The 22,029-nt window shown below is 31.3% G+C and overlaps 1 protein-coding gene across 1 annotated transcript; it reads right to left on the bottom strand.

Moving 5' to 3' along the window:
• Positions 1 to 803: 803 nt before the first annotated feature.
• Positions 804 to 2,874, bottom strand: LOC134722426 (uncharacterized). The gene is made up of 2 exons (XM_063586047.1): positions 1,336 to 2,874; positions 804 to 863 (listed from the first exon to the last, which is right to left on the bottom strand). The coding sequence occupies exons 1-2, from the start codon at positions 2,872 to 2,874 to the stop codon at positions 804 to 806; spliced, it is 1,599 nt and encodes a 532-aa protein (XP_063442117.1).
• Between the last annotated feature and the right edge of the window lie 19,155 nt (positions 2,875 to 22,029).

The following is a 22,029-nucleotide window of genomic DNA, read 5'->3' on the forward strand; positions in this document are numbered from 1 at the left end:
AGAATAATTGTAATATTTAGGTACCTGTATTTTACAGAACTTGATTTGTACTTGAAATTTAAGTACTACAGATTTTTGGTTGCACGGTTACATTTTCAGCATTTTGAAAGTATATCTATTTCAATGCTCTTAAAGTTAAAATGTTCAAACATGGAATATTGTGAAAATTTTTGGTGTATTTTTTTTTGTACCAATATTCTAAGTACAAATCAAGTACTGCAAAATACAAGTACCTAAATATTACAATAATTTTAAAGTAGAGAAATTGTACTAAATATTAAAAGTAAATTTCCAGTCTTACAGATTTTCAGTACAGAAATAGTACAAAAATAGTACCTATGCAAAGTAGCTGTGTGTATATATATGTAATACAAAATTTGCATTAACCAATATAATAGATATAAACACAGATATTGTCCCAGCTAAATTTATCCTTTGTCATTATTTGTTATTCGAAAACACTAAACCAAAAAAATTATCAACTGAACCAAAAAATTACCAAATGTTCCTAGATATTTGATAGTTGATATTTTTAAATGCATCTTGAATAAATATTTTAGGCACGAAATAATGACAATAACACCAGCAGAAATATAAAACAAGTTGTCTCTTTCTTTACTGTTTTGGAAGGTTCTGTGTGAATTCTGCTTTGTATGAGAATATGAACAAGTCGACCCAAATAGGATTAACAATAAGTTCTCATTGGATTATTGAAAACAAAAATAACTTTGTAATTGATTTTCTTTTAAGGTTTCATACCACAAAATTCGAAGGTCGTTGAGTAATTTGAGAACATTTTCTCTTTATTGTGTGACGTGTGGAAGATGTGGGATTCTAAGTTTTGTTGGTTGTTCCCAGTTCTTCTGTTAAACATTACAAATAATATTGTCTCAATACAAAACACACTTTTGTTTGGGAGTGGTCTGATGCAACTACAACAAATGTTGCATGATAATCGGAATCAAGATAAGTTATTTTTTTCTACCTCAGGCATAGATTTCCTTAGCTGTAATTTTGGTTCTTAATGCTCTTCAACTTCATACTTTATTTGACCTTTTTTACTTTTTGATTTCGAGCGTAACTGATGAGTAGAATTTGTAGACGAAACGCGCGTCTGGTTAAAATACAAAATTTAATACTAATATATTGTGAGTTTATTTATCTACTACATTGGTCGGTATGTGAGAGTAATGAACCAGTACACTCATTGAATATCAAAGATTTCAAATACACTAGTGCACGCATCAACGAACACATGGAACAGCTTTCAATGCAGTGATAAAATTAAACGGCTCCTAATAAATTGATGCAGATTTTATGGTCAATGATGCTTACCTTTATATAATCATACACTTGGCTGTTTTTACAGGTTTCGTGTCCTAAGCTGTCTGCTTGTTCTTCGTAAGATAAAAATGAGAACAAACTTCGAAAGGAAATATCTTCATAATCTTGTTCACCACGAATACAAACAAATTTGCCCCTATAGTTATTTACATACTCGATACGTTCTTCGTTACACATTTTGCAGAATATATTCTTATAAGGGTAGTGATAGTCAATTTGAGGAAGCTCTGTACACTTTTTTTGTAAGAGCTCGTCACTTAAATTCCAACGACCTGTAATATTGCACTGTTGTATCAGTGTTGTAGTTTCATTACTAGTTGATTCTTCCATAGCACAAAATATATTTTGATACTCAATAAGCGATGAATCGTTAAGTTTATAGTAAAAATCTACGTTGGTCGGTGTAGACTTAAAGTTTCGACATGCCCATGAACTATTAGTATTTCCTTTCGTAAATGCCGATTCAGCAGGACATTGTTTGTGACAAAAATTTGGAACTAATGTAAAGTTGCAATTAGATAAAAATCGTGTTTCAAATAAGTGTGACAAAAATACATGGAAATATATTGGAATGACATTTGTACATACCAAAGTAAATATCCATGGTTTTAACTTGTTTACAGCAGAAAAGTTAGACTTTCGGTTAACCTTATGACTAGTTTTGTGACTTCTACACATGGCACAATATATGTTCTTGTAGTTATTACCATGGGGTTTATCCATGTTATCATTGACTGGAATCGAAGAAAACACATCGGATGTACCTTCTCTGTTTCGACACTTGTATGGCAAAATATTAAAATCCATAGCTATATCTTCACATCCGTCATACACTAGATAACCATCTATACACGAGGTTGAATATCTAAATTCAACATCGATGCAGCATGGCTTTTCAAAATCAAAGTGACAACCATCGGAACAACCACAATTTTTTCTTTCATCTGCTATAACATTCGTTGATACATTTACACAGAAATTACCATTTCCGGTCATAGCATAATATTGTGTGTAAATTTCCGTTAGATTTAAACGATGATTTGTCATTAATTGTGTTTCAGAAGACCGATATGACTGTGTCTTTAAATAACTATCCATAAATTCACTGTCAAAATGTTCTATTTCAAAAGTATATTCAAAGTATTTCCCATCAACCACCTTTTCCTCTATAATAACAGAAGCATCGAAATACATAAACTGACGCCTGTCATCTACGTAAGCTCGCGCAGGGAATGCATTACAGAGGTAACAGTAGATATTTTTGAAAGGATATGTTGCTGTAGTTGTCCCATGTTTTTTACAAGCTGTTTTGAAATTTGGATAATCTTCATACCAAACTGATTTGCTCGTAATGTTACAATCTGTTATTACTTCTTCGACTTTAACTGGTGGGTTACATATATAACAAAAAACATTCTTAAACTCAAGGAATCTATTATTGTAATTTAGACATCCCCATTCAATATCTTTGTTGTAAGTTAGCCAAGAACCTGTTACATTACAAGTCTTTATGGTGTTGAATCCGTACATTCTAAAGCAACCAGCGGTTTTCAGTATGGTAAAGTTGCTGCTTATTTTACATTTTTTGTCTATGGCTGTTTTAAGAATTTCATCTAAGGATGAAATGAAATTAAAATCTACAAATTTGTCACACACTGAATTGAAAACCCATTGCTCATAGTAACTTTCATTATTACATTGAGCGCAAAATTTATTTTTGTAAGATATCAAAGTTTCTGAAGAAGTAACAGGCATATATTGTATCTTTTCTGATAGGGTTTTGTTACTCTCACAATTAGTTTTTAACAATGGATTTGTACCTTCGGGACAAGTCACTCTCATTAGAAATGAATCTTCGAATACGTCTTTAGGTTCGGTTTTGTGTGAAACAATGGAAGTGTTTGTGCATTCGAGTTTGAGGGAGAAAAATTTATCTGGACAGCAGGTTCCATTGAAAACACAGTTTTCATCACAAAAACATTCAGTACAAACTGATAAGTATTTTGGAATCTTTGGGACAATTTCACTGGTTTTATTACATAACATGTTGCCGCAAATAAGAATGTATTCCTCCAAAAGGTAATCATAATCAATATCTGCAGCTCCAACTGTGAGAAAACAACAGACTAGAAAGAACCATATCGACTTCATCCTGAAAACAAAGTAGTGATGTTGTGAACACAATAGTAGGCTGATACATTTGTACCAAACATAATACTCAAATTCTTATACAAACTGATAAAGCCATGGCTAAAATAAACAAAAAAACGAAAAACATCCGGTAATTTCCTGGGTGTTGAATTTATTAAAACGGTAATCCCTCCTATAGGTTGAAAGGATATTTAGTCACAAGTGGTTACTCGAATAATTCAAGCCCTTACCGTCTCCGATTATCTCTACTCTTCGTTAATGTAGTGATCCATAATGAGCGTAAAATGATTATTAGATAGTTCGGGATACACAAATGGGTGACCATATCTCTATAAATATGCCTCTGTTTACTATATAAATCCTTGATGTGACAATATGTGCATGCATGGACGACGTATATATTCCTTCGAGAAAACATACCACTAATAAGTTGAAGACATGTATCTTATATTCTAGTGGGGAGGAATATGATATAATTTGACATAGCAACTATTCATAGTCATAATGAGAAATACGCTCTGAATTAATAGTTTTTATTTTATTCTCTGATGCCTTCAAGCATTTTTTTATAATATGTGTTAAAGTTACTCAGTTGTTATGGAAATGAAATCATCAAAGATACCAGGATTAAAATTTTATTTTTCCCATGACGCACGTTTAGTCTACAAAACACGCATCAGTGACGCTCAAATCAAAAGATGTTAAAAATGCAAAATACATTATGAAGTTGAAAAGTATTTAGAACCAACAATTCATAAAAGTTTTGCCAAATACAGCTTAGGAAACACATATATTATGTAGAAAAGCCTTAGTATTTCAAAAATTTAAAGATTTGTAAACAGTTAATTTATAATCATGAACATTTATATTTTATAAATGAAATTCTCTAACTCTTGTGCTATTTTCACATTTCCTGACCGATGTGAGACAAATATTTTTCCTCACAAGTGCAAAATCTGTTCTCGGCAAATGATTGCTTAAAATTTAATAGTGACTTTAAATTTTCCTTTTTTCTTTAAATTTTCTTATTGTGACCTCGAAAGCTCGGCAAAACTCGCGCTTTTAAAAATATTTAAATTTAACTGTCTGGAATTGAGAAATATCATTATACACTTGTTGCAGTTGTTAAGGTAGGAGTTGACTGAAACGTTAAAGATGTTAATAATGTAATACAATATTCATTTAATAAGCAAGAATTTTATGACAAAATTGAAAACATTGTTTAACAAGAAAATAATCTGCTAACTGAGTCCCTGTGATCGAATTGTGCTCGCCAAGGCGGTTTTCCCTATTTCATGCAAGAATTTGATATCATTTCGGATACCGTTATTTTTGTTCCTTCGATAAATGTTTTTGTAATAACGTCCGAGATGTTCCGTGTTCTTCTAAAGATGGTTTGACAAAATGAAGTGTTCAAGTTACGTCATATGTGTTTCTTACCATGTAATACTCATATGAAATTTTAAAAATGTATATCTTCTTGCCCTATGTAATGTTATAGAAATACTTCGTAATGACTATTTTTATGACTATAATATCACATAGGAAAAGTTTCGCATCATGTAATGAAATGTTTCTTTCATGTTTAGAAGGAATCACATCACATACTGAAGTTTTTACATCATGTGAAGTAAAACCACATCACATACTGAAGTTTTTACATCATGTAAAGAAAAACCACATCACATACTGAAGTTTTAACATCATGTAAAGAAAAACCACATCACATACTGAAGTTTTAACATCATGTAAAGAAAAACCACATCACATACTGAAGTTTTTACATCATGTAAAGAAAAACCACATCACGTAACAATGAATTCACATCATGTAACGAAGAAACCACATCATGTAATGAAGAATTCACATCATGTAACGGAGTAACCACATCATGTATTGAGGAATTCACATCATGTAAAGAAAAAAACACAACTCTCTTCCTAAATATTTTTTTATTACTGCCTGTAATATCTATTTTATACAGTATCCTACGTTGTTAAAATGTTTTTTCATTGTTTAACCTTAAATGTTCAATGTATGTTTACCTGTTTTTGTTTAACTGTCTTTTTTATCGAGTTAAGCCATTTCAAATGATATTTTATAGCATACTTGTATGCTGAAATGTTACACTACTGTCTCAGGTTATTGGCGCCTGAAAAAATGTTTAAACCTGCTGCTATGTTTTGTACCTATCCTAAATCCGGAGCCTGTTGTTCATTGTTTGTCATCTGTTGGTGATATTCAGGGGTGTTTTCCTCGTTTCCCGTTTTTTTTATAGATTGTTTAATTTAGTTTACACTAGTCATGCTGGTGCCCTTCATAACTGATGTTAGATGTAAGCCAATGCTCCGTGGTACAGACCGCACTTGAATTTTGTACTTTTTATACATATTGACTTAGATGGAGTGTTGTATCATTGGCATATATTCTTCTTATTTATATAAACAATTTATCAACAAAAGACAATGTGTTTCAGCTCTTATTAAGTCAATGCTTTTTTTTTTTGCCGATTTGTTTGAAAGTTTTCGACTGCTTTCTTGAACATTATAATAAATAGTTGAAAATTTAAGAGTAAAATATAATCATCAACAGACATGAGCTGATATTACGTCAGCTTACATGAAGATGGATTTTTAAATTGTTCTTTTTTTTAAGAATAATGGAATTTAAATGAACATTGTATCATTTTGTGAGGTTCGGGTAAAAAAAAGGGAGAAACTGTAAAAAAAAAACCCAACAAATGTCGGCAATATAAGTTCAACAAAAAAGAAATATTAGTCATGAATATTATTTAAGTTGTTAATGTATGATAGTACCCATTGGAGAAGATGTACATAGAACACAGTGATCGACACTTATTTTATAAGCACAGTGGTTGGTATTAGATATTTAAATAAGTCAAGTTAAACATTTTTTTTGTAAAATTCCGTTGTTATACTTTTATAGGCATGCTAGATGAAAAATTTTGAAAATAATTACACTTAGAAACTTAAATAAAGTAATGTTCATTCTTTTTTTTTTTTTTTATAGAAGTGTTATTTACTCCTGGGCACTTACCTTGTATGTTTTAGCATCCTTTGATAATATATCTTTTTTTTTTTAAATAATCAACACTAAGTTCTGGCTCTTCCCGGATTAATATCTCTTTGATTAACGAATTGGAAATTTTTTAAATGATTTTGTTTTTAAATGATTGCTGGTAATATAAAAACTGCATACAATTATCCGGGTTAATATAACAGTTTAATCGATTATTGATTGTGACATTTGAACAAAGTCATGTGATATTCCTGGCATTTTAGACATCAAACGTCAGCACACTGATGTTACTCTTAATCGTTTCAAAACATACGAACTTGGTTTGTCGTAATTATACCTGCATTTTATTTGATTTCACGTCGTTTGAGTAGATTTTTTTCTAATTTTTTTTAGTCATGAACAGCAAAAAATAAGAAAAAAACATTTTAACATGTTTTGCTACCTTTCATTCATAAAATTTGTTTAGTGGCATATAAATGTGTGTTTGTGTTGGCGTATTATCATTTTTTTCTCGCCTCTGACGAATGTTGTTAAATGCAGGATATAGGAATTGCTATCAGGTGTCGTAAAATAATTATATCAAGCTGTTTATATTAGAAGGTAGAAGACCTGAATGCTTCATGCCTTTTATATCGGCACATATGCATATTCTTTGTAATCCTTTGGTAAGCAGGTTGTGATAAAAAAAAATATTTAAAAAAACATTTAGAGTTACGATCCGTATAATTTATTTCCTTAACTTAATATTCATCAATAAGCAATAAACCAAGAGCTTTAAATTGTGAAGTTAGTACCTCCCTTCGTAAATTTTACAGACGCCATCACGACTTGATTGTCCGTTTGAATTATCAATTACACAGATGACATCTGATATATTCCCTTTGTTGATACTTCAACCTTGTTCCCTTTTCACGAATATGGTATACCATATTAGACTATTTAATTTGGTTTGTAATAGCACGAGCAACCTGAGGGTGCCGGATGTGGAGCAGCATCTGCTTACCCTTCCTTTCGAATAATCTGATATCACCCCCAGGTTTTGGTATGGTTCGTGTTACTTAGTCTTTATTTGTATGTTTCTCTTTTCTTTTATAGCCATTGCATTGTCATTTTGTTTTCGATCTATGAGTTTGAATGTCTCTTTAGAGTCTTTCGCCACTCTTTGATTACCGAATGATGACTAATTTAAATAAGAAGTATGACACTATCATACATTAGTGTCATACTAAAGATATTGCTGAAGTGGTTGTTATTATATATATAACAAAGAAGAAGATATGGTATGATTGCCAATGAGACAACTTTTAACAAGAGACCAAAATTGCACAAAAATTAACAACTATAGGTCACCGTACGGCCTTCAACAATGGGCAATGCCCATACCGCATAGTCAGCAATAAAAGTCCCCGAAATAGCAATGTCAATTATTTAAACGAGAAAACTAACGGCCTCATTGATGTTTTTCGTGGAAAGACCTTTTGTTTTTCTTCTGATTATTTTTTTACCTCTGCCGTCTGAGATGCTTTTTTGTTTTACAACATATGGAATGGATGTTTGGCCAATGATGTTGTACAGTAATGGGGGTTTCAAAACTCACCCTGTGTGACCGAACACTTATTCTTATAATAGTTATCTCCTCGCGTCCCCTTTTTCTTGTTATCGCTATATCTCTAAAACCGTAAAATTGTTTGTTTACTCTTAAGAATGATTTGACTGGAGTGATCGGAAGACATCTTATGGGAGTTGTTTCCCTTTAAAAATTTAAGATAGACGATATGTTGGATAAATTCATACGGTATAAGTCGTAGAGGCCTACAGTCTTTTGATATGAAGTCATTGGTCTATTTGAAGGAAATTGAGGTCAAGGTCAAAGGTCAAGGTCATGTTATCGATTTTAAATTTTGCTTGTTATCGTTATTCAAAAGAAACTGTTACAGTTAATGATATGATATGTTTGCCAAATTACTGTTTACAATAAGGGGCAACTTCAACCCATTTAAGTCGAAGTATTTTGGTCAACCCTTACAGGAGTTTTCTCCCATTTTGTATTGGAAATCGGTATTTCTCCACAACCATACAAGTGATTGACCTCGGGTCTTTTGATTTGAGATCACTGACCTATGACATTGAAATTGAGGTCAAGGTCAAATGCCAACTTGACGTTCCAGATTTTAACCTTTCCTTTAAATTCTTTCTTGTTCATTATAAAACAATAAAGTCTTCTGCCTAGACCAATTAATCTTATTTTTTATATCAGTTTGAGGTACCAAATTACATCAACTTCAATTTCAATTTCATTCTTAATATCGAGGTGGAAAGACCTTCAATTGTTTTCTGAAGAATTGGTTTTTAATTTTCATTATATTTGTTAAGTTGAAGTTGTAGACATTGGAACGATGTTGTGCTGGATATATTTTGTAAACACAAATCTACAGTTCGTGAAGTCAGGTTTTTCTTTTACGATTTCTGAACTTTGTTTTTGAAAGATCTCATAATATTTCTTTTCATTCATAGATGTATTGTCGTTGAAATTTGATGCGTATGTCATACAAGTGAGAGGTTTTGCTTGCTATAAACCCAGGCTCAATACACCGTTGTCTACTGACAATGACTGTACAAAGTCAGGCATATGACAGTTGTCCTTTCGTTTGATGTGTTTGAGCTTTGGATTTTGCCATTTGATTAGGAATTTTCCGTTTTCAATTTTCCTCGTAGTTCAGTATTTTTGTGATTTTACTTTTTGTGATTTTTTTAAGAAGCTTCATTTCTTGTTGTTTTTAGCCCAGACGCCATCTAATTAATTATCGAGTTGACCGTATAAGCGATATAAACATACATATTGATATAAATAGATAAAGCAAACTTGTGCTGTTGGATTATTCAAGGTCTTTTGAATTTCATATTATGAATAAAAAATAAATGTTTATCATAGTTTTTACCAGTAAAGGAATGATTTTTGTGGATCGAATTAATCAATCAAATGATATACCTTTGTTTGACTTTCAATGTTAACATTCTTTTCCTTTAAATAACTTTACCCATACAACTCACGTGCTATTCTTTTAAGCTAAAGGGTTACGTTGAAGTTCGCATGAATACGGATTCAATTAGGCCGAATTATTCACATGCAAGTGAATAATTCATAATCAATGTTTTTAGCTTATTTTGACAACCATACTGGCTGATACAAGTTAATTATTATTTTTCATTATCGGCGTTTCATTAATGATTGCGACGTAAAGCAACCAACAATCAATCAATCATTAATGGTTGACCACTAGAAAAATTAAATATTAGATTTTTTTATATATCTCGTAGATAGTGCCCCTTTGAATGACTTATCTATTACTTGATATGCGTCATTTCTTTTAATTCGACAAAAAAATTGAGAATAGAAATGGAGAATGTGTCAATTCATATGATCAAATAATAGATAGGGACCAAACATGTGATGGAAATTGATTTCCCTAGTTACTGGAACAATCAAGAATGTCTGTTTGACAACAGAAGCTGTCAATTTTAAATTCGATAGTATCGCTCGCTTTAGTTCAGTGACATGTTTGTCCTCAAAGCTAAGTAATACCGCATGGGATTAAACATATTGGATTTGAACTATTAAAATTGTCTACCTTGCTTAAAATTGAAATTGGTAGGCGTATATATTAAATTTAGTCCTGGTATCTATGATGAGTTTATTTAAAAAGCTGTCGATTAGGAGATATAATGATAGTTAAATGCTTCTGACTCAATTTCTGACAAAAGACATTTTTTCATTTGTTATTTGAACAATGAACATATGATCCAATGTTCCAAAATATTATTACATGGATAAGTTCCCGTGTTACCATGGAAACAGCAAGTTAAGAATATTTAAATTGAACATCTAGGCACAATAGGTACTGATTACTATCATTCAATTTGACTTTTCAAGCTAGGGTATTACTTGCAGTGATACTAAAACACCTTTTGAAATGTACCTCAACTGTACTCATTCGACTCATGCAATTATCTTATTAATTTAAAAAAAAATTTATTTAAGTTGATGCACAAGATTTTCGTCAGTTATGCTCAATGCCAATAATTTTGAAGAGCAGTTTTCATGATTCCCAAGTTATTTTTAAATAAGCGTAGTTCAATTAAACCCATTTACTCTCTCTGACTGTTAAAGAGTATGCATTGAAGTGTTTGCTTCGTGTTTTGCATGATGTAAAACAAAGAAGGAGGGTATCCTTCAAAACATTAAGACATTGTTCTTAAGAAATCAAACAAACGGGGGATAGTAAAATTCATACTGTTTCATTACATTTGTCTGTTTATATGTAATATCAATATATTTCTGATATTTGCAACTAAGACAGCTAACTGGTATGACAAATAAACTCTCAAAAAATTACTAATGTATACAATTTTTATCCTAAATATAATCAAAGTTTCTTAACATAAAACCATGATAAAAAAATGGGATTTAAATTGTCCATTTTTCAAATAAAACAACGATTATAAAAATTGCCTCCTGTACAATTAAGGTTAAATTTTTTTTGGTTTTTTTTAAATTTTTTTCGACTTTTTAAAAGCTTTAACATAATTTTATGCACGAATTTAAATAGCTCAAATGTTGAAATTTTGATAATCTTATATTTTTTTGTTCTACTATGAACGATAGAAAGAAGTGCGAGGGAGCGAGCTGGCGAATTATTTTATGCCTTTTCTGAAGAAAAATTTGATTGGGAATTAAAATGACTTTTTCAAGCATTAAAACAAAATAATTAAAATACAAACCACTGTCCATTATTCTTAAAATACAACATGTATGTTAAATGGCTAACTTGATCAACAGTAAATTTTCCAGACTACTCCTTATTTAAAATGCTTGTATTTTGTTCCTAAAATCTGAATAATTATCCATTGGAAAAAAGAACGTGTTGGACAAATACTGTGTACTAAGATTGTATATAGAAGCCCTGTATAGCAGATAACCACAGATGGTAGGTATACACAAGTACTGTTTGAAGACTCTGTTTATGTCTGTTGCTTGGTCCGTTTCTGTGTGCTGTTGCGTTTCGGTGTTGTGTCGTTGTTCTCCTCTTATATTTAATGCGTTTCCCTCGGTTTTGGTTTGTTGCCCCGATTTTGTTTTTTGTCCATGGATTTATGAGTTTTGAACAGCGGTATACTACTGTTGCCTTTATTTATGTGTAATGAAGTGTGTAGTAACCACCAACGGTAGATATGGACGACAATTACCAATTACTAAGACTGTGTATAGATGCACTGTATAGACAAAGAACTGTATATAGAATGTGTATAAGAGTATTGTATTTTATGTTAACCATTGATGGTGGTTATAAATAAATTGTATTTATTTATGGTATCCACAAACGGTAGGTAAAGACAATTACTAGTCCTGCATTTAAACTGTGTATAAGAGTACTGTATCGTATGGTAACCGCCGATGGCAGTTATCGACATATACTGTATATGATCGTAAATCTTTTATTGGAGAACTTATTGATAGGTAAACATCGATGGTTGTTCTAGATAAATCCTGTATATATAGAGCTGTATCAAGCTTGAATGTTGTGTCCAAGCTTGCCCCAAATGTTCAGGGTTTGACTTCTGCGGTTGTATAAAGCTGCGCCCTGCGGAGCGCCTGGTTGGCCATAAAATGATGATTTGTCATGTTTGGTGCACCGTTGATACAAAATATAACAATCTTGAACTTTTGTTGTAATTGTTGTAATGTAATAATTTTTTTTTATATATATATAGCATTTTCATGCTGAAATAAGAAATTTTTCAACTTTAAAAATTTAATTTAACCATAACATTGTCATACAATTGTATATGTTTCATTTATGTTTCAGTTACAATGTACTGCCAACACTGTGCGAAAATCTTCCCAACACTGCACACTTTTCCACAAATTGTGGCAAGTCACTCAGTCACATCATCACCAGGTAAGAGATATATACACATGTGATTAATAAGAGCATGTGCACTTCACAAAGTCATAATTCAACATTTATAATTCCTTTAAACATGTTAAAATCACATGATGAAAATGTTTTTTTTTAATTGGACAGATAGAATATCATGAATATATACATGAACAAACCATTCAGGGTTTCTTAAATCTTTCATTACACAACAAAACTAGATGTTCTGAAGAACCTGAATTGCTCACCTGGCTTTAATAGGTTTATTTGAACAGGTGAAAAGACATTTGTATGTAATTACCATAGACATTAAAAAAATTGTGATTTTCCAGTTTTCAGACAATACGTTTAAATTGCTTTGAGCAGTATTGCAGTAATGCAGGCATATCCACCTGTACTCAGCGAAGCAGTTTTTTGGCTAATATCTCTGAAGTTCAGCATTAAGAGCAAATTTGATAGTAGGTGATAATAATACTTTATGTCTTAAATTTTTTAGACGAACCAAACAAGCTGTTATTGGTTTGCTGACCATGAATTAGTAATTTTAACATGTTTAAGGAAATTTATCTTGAATATAGACATGATAGATAGAGTTACACTTAAACAGCAATAATGTTCAGCAAAATAAGATCTACAAATAAGTCAACATGACAAAAATGTTCAATTGACCTAATGAGGAGTTATTGACCTTTTAAAGTCAAATTTTACATTTATTTGTAATTTTTTAATGACTTGGATAGACTTGGGCAGGCAGTCGGTTGGGAAAAGAGCAGCCAAATGTTGTCTGTGTATTTACTCATGAACTATTCAACCAAAGCTTTTAAAATTATAATATTTTGTCACTGACAACAAAATGGGGTCAAGATCAATAATGACAATTTTGACTTTTCCTGTTCAGGAGTTATGGTTCTTGAAAAATTGAAAAATTATGTTTCCAGTCGTGTCTGTGATTACTCATAAACCATTCAACCAAAGCTTTTTAAATTTTAATATGTTAAACAACATGGCAGACATGGCTTACGACAGAACTTAACGGGAAAATGCAGTTTCAATTTATATTTCTGACACCATTTGGCAAAACTATGCATTATTTTATGCATCAATTGTAAATAACAACATCAGCTGAGTGAGACAGGGTCCTTGGATCCTCTATATATGTGGCGGAACAAAATTATCCATACCTGCTGCATATGTACTTTATAATTTATTTCTGAATTGTTTACACTAGTAATTTTGGAGTCCCTTAAAGGTTGCTGTTTGGTCTGGGTCAACATGGTCAAAGCCTTGTAAAACATGCCATAATATGTCTATCACATGTATTTGTTATTATCAGGTTAGGAACAACCCTCCCTCATGCAAGGGCCATTTATTTTTAGTTAAACTCATTTTATTATCTCTTTATTAATTTCAGCTATGTCAACCAGAAGAACTTTGAACACATTTAATGAATTAGTTTCTTTGGAGATTTTAACAGTAATTGTTAAGACTTGAAACCAGACAGAATGAAACTGAGAACATTTACAGTGTACATCAATGTACATGTAGCTTCAATATGAATCAATTGATACACTGTAAGTATTTTTTCTATGAAAGTTAAATTGGTTGTTTACAAAAGTTAGTTTTTACTAGAAAAATTTATGCTAGATATATTTGAGAATAAAATACAAGACCAAATTATATACTAAAAGTAAAACAAATACAAAAGTTTTTCTAAAAATTACTAATAGTAACATTTCCTATGGTGATATTAATTATATGATCAAATTGTTAGATACAACTACACTGTGACTAATAAAATAGAGGATGTTGTATGATTGCCAATGATAGAAGAAATGACAGCAATTAACAACTGTAGCCGAAAGTAGGACACCATACAGCCTTAAACAATGAGTAAATCCCATACCACACAGATAGCTATAAAAGACCCTGAAATGACAAATGTAAAACAATTCAAACAAGAAATTTGGCCTAGTTTATTTACAAAATAATGAACAAAAAACAATATGTGATACATCAAACAACAACCACTGAATTACAGCCTCCTATATGGGGACATACATAAACATGTGGCAGGGTTAAACATGAAAACTGGTGCCCAACCCTCCCCTTACCTGGAACAGTGGTGTAACAGTACAAAATAAGAATAAATTATAAAAATCAGTTGAAAAAGTCTTAACTCATCAGATGGATACAAATAGAAATACATTTAACAAAAAAAAAGAGGGGATGGCCAGGTACAAGTATACACACAACTGAAAGACATTCAGTACAGATGTGAGATTATTGACTTTAAGCAAACTCAAGCTTAATATGAGATGTGAAAAATAACCCTAGATCTGTTAGGTCCTGCAACTTTTGAACAACAGACTCCAAAAAAATCAAAATTAAAAGGGAACTCAATCTAAATTTTGTGTTAAAATTTCATGAGAAATGGTTCAAATTAAAGGAGACTATAATATTTAAGGACTATTTTTGGTCCAAGAATATAAAATGTTTGTCAACTATTCCAAAAAGACACATAATGTTTGGAAATGCATAAATTTCTTGAATGCACACATACAGTCTAAAATATATTTTTATTTGACAAAAAAACAAGGAAATTCAAGAAATTTTACAAATTTTGTCTACGTTTATTATTGTTTATTGCCATAGTAACTCTTAAATTGTTGAAAAAAAACATTATTTTCTAAATATGGTGTACCTTAGTCTAGTTTGGACAAATTTTGAAATATTTAGGATAACTGTTAAATTATCAGTAATATCTCGGCCAAATATGTTTTTTTTTTAGCCCCTTCTACTTTGAGATATTGCACAAAGTGTTGTCATTTGAAAGGATGGATGGACAAATAATGGCATACCATATACATCCCTTACCTACTGTACATCAAAACCAGAAGTTACAAAGTAAAAAAAATGTGTTATTATATTTTCAGATCAAAATTATGTCAACCTGATCATTGGAAGTTTACCAAGTTACATGAGAAGCATTGAAAGCCTGCAGAGATTCTACATGTTTACACAAATGGAATAGACTCACACTTTAAAATAACTTTCAGACAAGACTAATGTACTCTCAAACAAGGATGATTCATGTATCAATGAGTGAATTGGAGTGCATTCTAGCTGCACATGAAAATTTGTGTGCATTTTTAAATATTTATTTCCATTTTATTAACTGTATTTTTGTGACAAAAATGTCGGTCATTAATTTGGGGATGTACGGCGGCCGGGCGGTCGGTCGGGCTGGCGGCAATCAAATGTTGTCCGTGCATTAACTCATGAACTGTATAACCAAAGCTTTTAAAATTTTAATATATTGTTACTGACAACTAAATGAAGGTCAAGTTCAATAATGGAGATTTTGACTTTTACTGTTCAGGAGTTATGGTTCTTGAAAGATTGAAAAATGGAGTTTCCAGTCGTGTCCGTGCTTTTACTCATGAACTGTTCTACCAAAGCTTTCCAAATTTTAATATGTTTTTACTGATGACAAAGTGGAGGTCAAGTTCAATAATGACGATTTTGACTTTTACCGTTCAGGAGTTATATATGGTTCTTGAAAGATTGAAAAATGGAGTTTCCAGTCGTGTCCGTGCATTTACTCATGAACTGTTCTACCAAAGCTTCCCAAATTTTAATATGTTGTTACTGATGACAAAATAGAGGTCGAGTTCAATAATGACGATTTTTTTAAACTTTTACCGTTCAGGAGTTATTGGTCTTGAAAGATTGTAAAATAGCGTTTCCATTCACGTTGTTGCATTTACTCATGAACCATTCAATCTAAGCTTTTCAAATTTTAATATGTTGATACTGATGACAAAATGGAGGTCAAATTTGATATTGACGATTTTCACTTTCACTATTCTTCAGTAATGGTTCTTGTGATATTACCAGGAAACAAAAAAATATAAATAAATCCGGTTTGCTGTCTTCGTGACAGCCTCTTGTTGAGTGTTGTTTTTAAAAAATTGTGTGTCTCCATAACATTATACCATGAACATATTGTTGTTAATAATTAAAACAGAATTTAAGAATAAAATTTTCTCAGTTTTTGCCAAGTAGTATGGAAATAATATAGTTCAACTCTGATTTAACTTTTTCCAAATATATAAGCATATGAATAACTGGAGATGTGGGTTATAGGTCCATTGGACAGCATCTCAACAACACAAAACACAAGCATGACAAGACTTAATTTGAATACATTAAAAAGGGTGACTATATCTAAATGTATAGCCCAACAAATAAAGATTTGCTATCAACAACAAAAAAATAGTCATAAAATTAACTTGCAAATGCATTATTATTGTGCAAACAGGGTTAATAACCAGATTTTAAAATGAATACATTATGTCCACTTTCAGTGGTAGATTTTATGCATGAGATAATCCAGTATTATAACTGTTTTTACTACAATGACATTTATTTATGTCCTAAATTTAATGTTAAAATAAATATGGCATAAATTACCATACGAGAAATTCAAGCTCCATGTAGCTTCCAGTTTTTGTTGTCGAGCCTGTGATTTGTGTCGCAGAGAGCTCAACATAGGAAAAGCTAACTTCTCAAAAGCTTTATATTTAAGAAGGTGGAAGACCTGGATGCTTATATACTTTGTCAGTCACATGTCTAATGTCCCTGACCTCGTTTTTATGGTTCAGTGACTACTTAAAAAAAAAGATTTTTTGAAATGTTAAATTCTCTCTTATATGTCTTATTATAAGTAATAATGGGATAACTATATTTGGTATTTGCCTACCTTGCAATGTATTTTTTTTTAATTGATTTTTGTTTGTTTGTTATGCTGAATATATTAATCTAACCATGAATTAAGGTTTTGAGCCCCATTATAAAATTAGTGGGCATTGAAGTCCTAAGGGTCAAAAACTAAACTTAATTAGTTTTCATCAATCTAGGGTTAACATGGTTAAATTCTCATGGTTCTTTGATATGCTGAGTCTCACCATGTATTTATATTTTGGATATTATACCATATTTCATGTACATGTACATATTAGAGAAATATCCAGTTTTAAAATTTAAATTTCTTAGTCCACATTCATTATGTGCCAGAAATCAAGTTGTGTCATATATATAATAACAATCCAAATTGAGAGCTGTGCCATGCTTGAATGTTGTGTCCATTTTTGTTCATAGTTCCACCTCTAGGGTAGTATCTAGCTGCACCCAACCATGCCAACAGAACATTTTATTTTGGAAGGAACAAACTTTATAAAAAAAATGTTATAGATACAATGTAAATAAACAGTGATTTCATGGATTTTCTTGTTGTATTACACTTGTGTCATGATTGACGAAATGAAAGACAGACCATATTCATACTTGATGATGTCATAAAAAAGTTCAAGTCTGCAATAACTCTGGATGGGTGGATGTCCCGCAAGATCTCATTTCCCGTTTTCACGACACAATAATTTGACTTTCACGTTTCACGCTTACAAAAAATGGGCAATCCCTCATCACGCTTAGACCCCACTTTCAATGGCATTTTTTTTATATTATCTGCAAAAACTTTTCCCAAAGAACCATACAGTACTTCTATCTGGTATTTTTTACTATAAGTGTTAAACCTTGAACGTAAATGATATGAACTCACAAAGTCTTATATTAATATAGGTAGGGGGTACTGACTGACCTAATAAGAGGTGGGGGAGGGGGGCTCAAGTCATGCTTGAGTGCTTCCCTATATATTACAAACATTTTCCAGGGAGGGGGCTGGGTCACCCTGGATCCGACTTTGAACTGATGAATGAATAAAAGACTTCCATTTATGTTCATAATTTCCTTTAATGTTGTGTGAGAAAAGGAAACATGAAAAGGCTTGCATAACTTTGTAGACCAAACTTTTTCTGTTGACAACCGCATATTCAAATAAAAATCATTTGTACCTGTTTATGTACATGTTGCCGCGTTTGGGCTTGTTTTTCCCTTTGGAGTTAGGACTATACGCCTAACATACATTTCAATTATATTTCTGATTCATGTTTCCCTCCATGTTTACTTTCCAAAGGGTTGGGGAAGATAACTTAGATAAGAATGCACACATAATAAAGGTCCTATCGTGGACGTAAATTTAATGCTCATTTTTTATGAAAAGTTGTTTAAATTTTGGGAAGATATTTAAAAATTGACGTTTTTCAAACCGGTAACTAATGGTTCTAAGGAAATTATTTGCGTAGATATTCGTTTGATGGAGTAAAGGAAAATAGTTCGGAAGGAAACGATCACTGTACGGAGTTAGGTTCCGCGTCTGCATTTTATGATAATAATCGTCGGTGAATTTTTAAAAGCCGAAGATTATGAAAAGCCGTAGATTTTTAAAAAGCCGAAGATTTTGAAAAGCCGTAGATTTTGAAAAGCCGTAGATATTGAAAAGCCGATGATTTTGAAAAGCCGTAGATTTTAAAAAGCCGTAGATTTTAAAAAGCCGAAGATTTTGAAAAGCCGTAGATATTGAAAAGCCGATGATTTTGAAAAGCCGTAGATTTTAAAAAGCCGAAGAGTTTGAACAGCCGTAGATATTAAAAGGCAGTGGCTATTTGATCGGCACCGGCAAAATAGCAAATTTGCTATTTGACCGGCACCGGCAAAATAGCAAATTTGCTATTTAGCCGGCTCTGATTAAATTATATCTAATTGGAATTAAAATTTTAGAATAATAATTAAATATCAAAATTTTCTATTAAAAACTTTTGTTACTGTTGCTCATATAAACACTTAAACTTCTTATCTAAAAAAAAAATTAAAAAAATGTGTACACATCGAAAATTTGACAAAAATAAAAATATGGTGAATCTATTATGAATAGAAGTGAAGTAATAAGATAAATTAAACAGTAAAATATAAATATGATAATAGTCACTTTGTAGCTATACTACATTCCGGAAACTTGTATACTCTTTTGAGTCTTTTCATTTACGGAACCAGCATTGTGATTGTGTTGCCGATGCAATCATAGAATGGTCTTTCAGTACCATGAGAAGACTTGAGAAATACAATTATAATCAAGCGATTATCTGGCTTGGTCTTCACAATAAAAATTTCATCAGACACATAATTTTCAGTATAAGAAGGAAATGTTCCTGGATTTTTAGAATTATAATTGAGAATGAAAAGGTGAAAAAAGACTAAAACAAAGAGAAATGTAATTGTATTTATTTAAGTCTTTTTCTCATTTTGAAAAATAGCATGTAAGTTGCACAGACGCTGCTCCTTATTATCCAATCTAGCTCAACTTGGCCAATACACATTAGAAGTTTGTTTTTCTCTATTTATTTGTTTTCTTGAATTTATTATATGATATTTATGAGGTCATGTATATTAAGTTCCAGGAAATTGCGAGAATGCAGAATTTTTCACTATTAACACCAGAGCTTCCAGGGGCCTTGAGGGACCCCAAGACCCCTCGCCATATGACTTACCCCCAGCTTTGAGTACACATCATTTTGGCCTAGCTACACCCCTGACTGGTTAGAGCGTATACAAAAAGAGCCCTGTCTACATATGTAACATATGCACACAAGATGTAGATTCAAAGGAAGCCAGTGTAATGTGTAGTTCCTGTTTTGAGTGGCAATATTTATCTTGTGCTAGACTAAACAACTCCCAAAGGCAAAGAATTGGTTTTGTAACAATTGCAAATGTTAAATCATGTGTCCATTTGAAATTCATAGCAAACAACTATTAATATTGTCTGTCATATCTGTTTTATGATGTAGTTTTGCATAACACTTTTTTTTATCACTGGCAGAAAATTTAAACCATAGATTTTACACAGATTTAAATTTGAAAATCAACATTTTGTTATAAATATTATAGAAAAAATATATTTAATAATGTATTTACAAATGTGTTTTCATGCTTTTAATTAATATCATAAAGTTATAAATTATTTATTTATGAAAATCTTTTATTTTTTATTGTACTTTATTTTGGATGCTTGATATTGTGATAAAATGATTTTAAATAATTATTAAGCTTTTTTATTCTCCACTTATCACATCAATGAACAGTTTTATTTAGTGCCGGTCAAATAGCAAATTTGCTATTTTGCCGGTGCCGGTCAAATAGCCACTGCCATATTGAAAAGCCGATGATTTTGAAAAGCCATAGATTTTAAAAAGCCGAAGATTTTGAAAAGCCGAAGATTTTGAAAAGCCGTAGATTTTGAAAAGCCGTAGATATTGAAAAGCCGAAGATTTTAAAAAGCCGACGATTTTGAAAAGCCGTAGATTTTGAAAAGCCGAAGATTTTGAAAAAGCCGAAGATTGTAAAATTTATAATAATCGCTGGGATTGTCAAAGCCGAAGATTTATTTGTATCCATGTATTTTTCAGGGGGAACAAAAATAATAATAATAATAATCGGGGGGTTCATTGTGGCTATCCATAACATACAGACTGCATAAACAATGTGTACTTGCAGTAACCATCTATCTCTTATAATGAAGCGTAAATGTTACAAAGTTTATCGGACATTATGAATAATGAATAAATACTATGTGATAGTAACAGGCTGTACGGTCAGTTCGGATTAGTTATTGTAGTATGATTAACTAATGAAAACATTCTTTTTTAAAAGAGGTCACAAGTGTAGCATCGAAAAACAAAAGATATTATACAAATCTGATCTAACAAGTCATTTTTTTTCAACTTTTGAATGGTTTAACACTAGTCATTTTTGAGTCCTTTATTGCTTGCTGTTTAGTGTGAAGACCGTATTTTGACCTATAATGGTTTTAATTTTACAAATTGTGACTTAGATGAAAAGTTGTCTCATTTGCACTCATATCACATCTTCTTATATCCATGAGCACAAAAAATTACATGTATATGTAATCAAGGATCTGTAAAAGTGATATAAGAAATTATAGAATTGCATCGTATCAAATTTTAAAACTTTATCTTTTGTGTCGTTTGTTTCTTCTTATATTTGAGTGTGAATTCACATTATTATAAGACATGTCCCTGTTCTTTTCTTTCCCAAATTCATGTATTTAGTTTTGATGTTATACTTGTTATTTTCATCGGATTCTGTCTAATGCTTAGTTCGTTTCTGTGTGTTACATTTTTATGATGTGTCGTCATTCTCTTATATTTAATGCGTTTCCCTCAGTTTTTGGTTAATGACCCGATTTTTTTTTCTATCGATTTATGAGTTTTGAACATCGGTATACTACTGTTGACTTTATTTATCTATATGGTCCGAACAATTTGCAACAGTACACTTTTTGATCTTTAAAAATTTCGAGCAGGAGCGTCGAGAACACGAAAAGACTGAAATTAAGAGTGATTTTCCAAAACTAGTCAATGTAAATGGACAATTTTTTCAAGATACTCGAAGTATAATTACAATCTTAATTTTCTTCATATGTACTATGTAGACTGTTTTTGTCTGTTTATTTTACTTCTTTGTCTGTCTCTCTTTGGTTCATTCTTTGTTATTGGCGCTTGACATTTTCTCTATGTTCCTGGTTTATAGGTTTCACAAACGCATCATCAGATGATATGATGAGATATAGAACAAGATATATATC

This window comes from Mytilus trossulus, chromosome 6, assembly GCF_036588685.1.
Source record: "Mytilus trossulus isolate FHL-02 chromosome 6, PNRI_Mtr1.1.1.hap1, whole genome shotgun sequence".
Taxonomy (NCBI): domain Eukaryota; kingdom Metazoa; phylum Mollusca; class Bivalvia; order Mytilida; family Mytilidae; genus Mytilus; species Mytilus trossulus.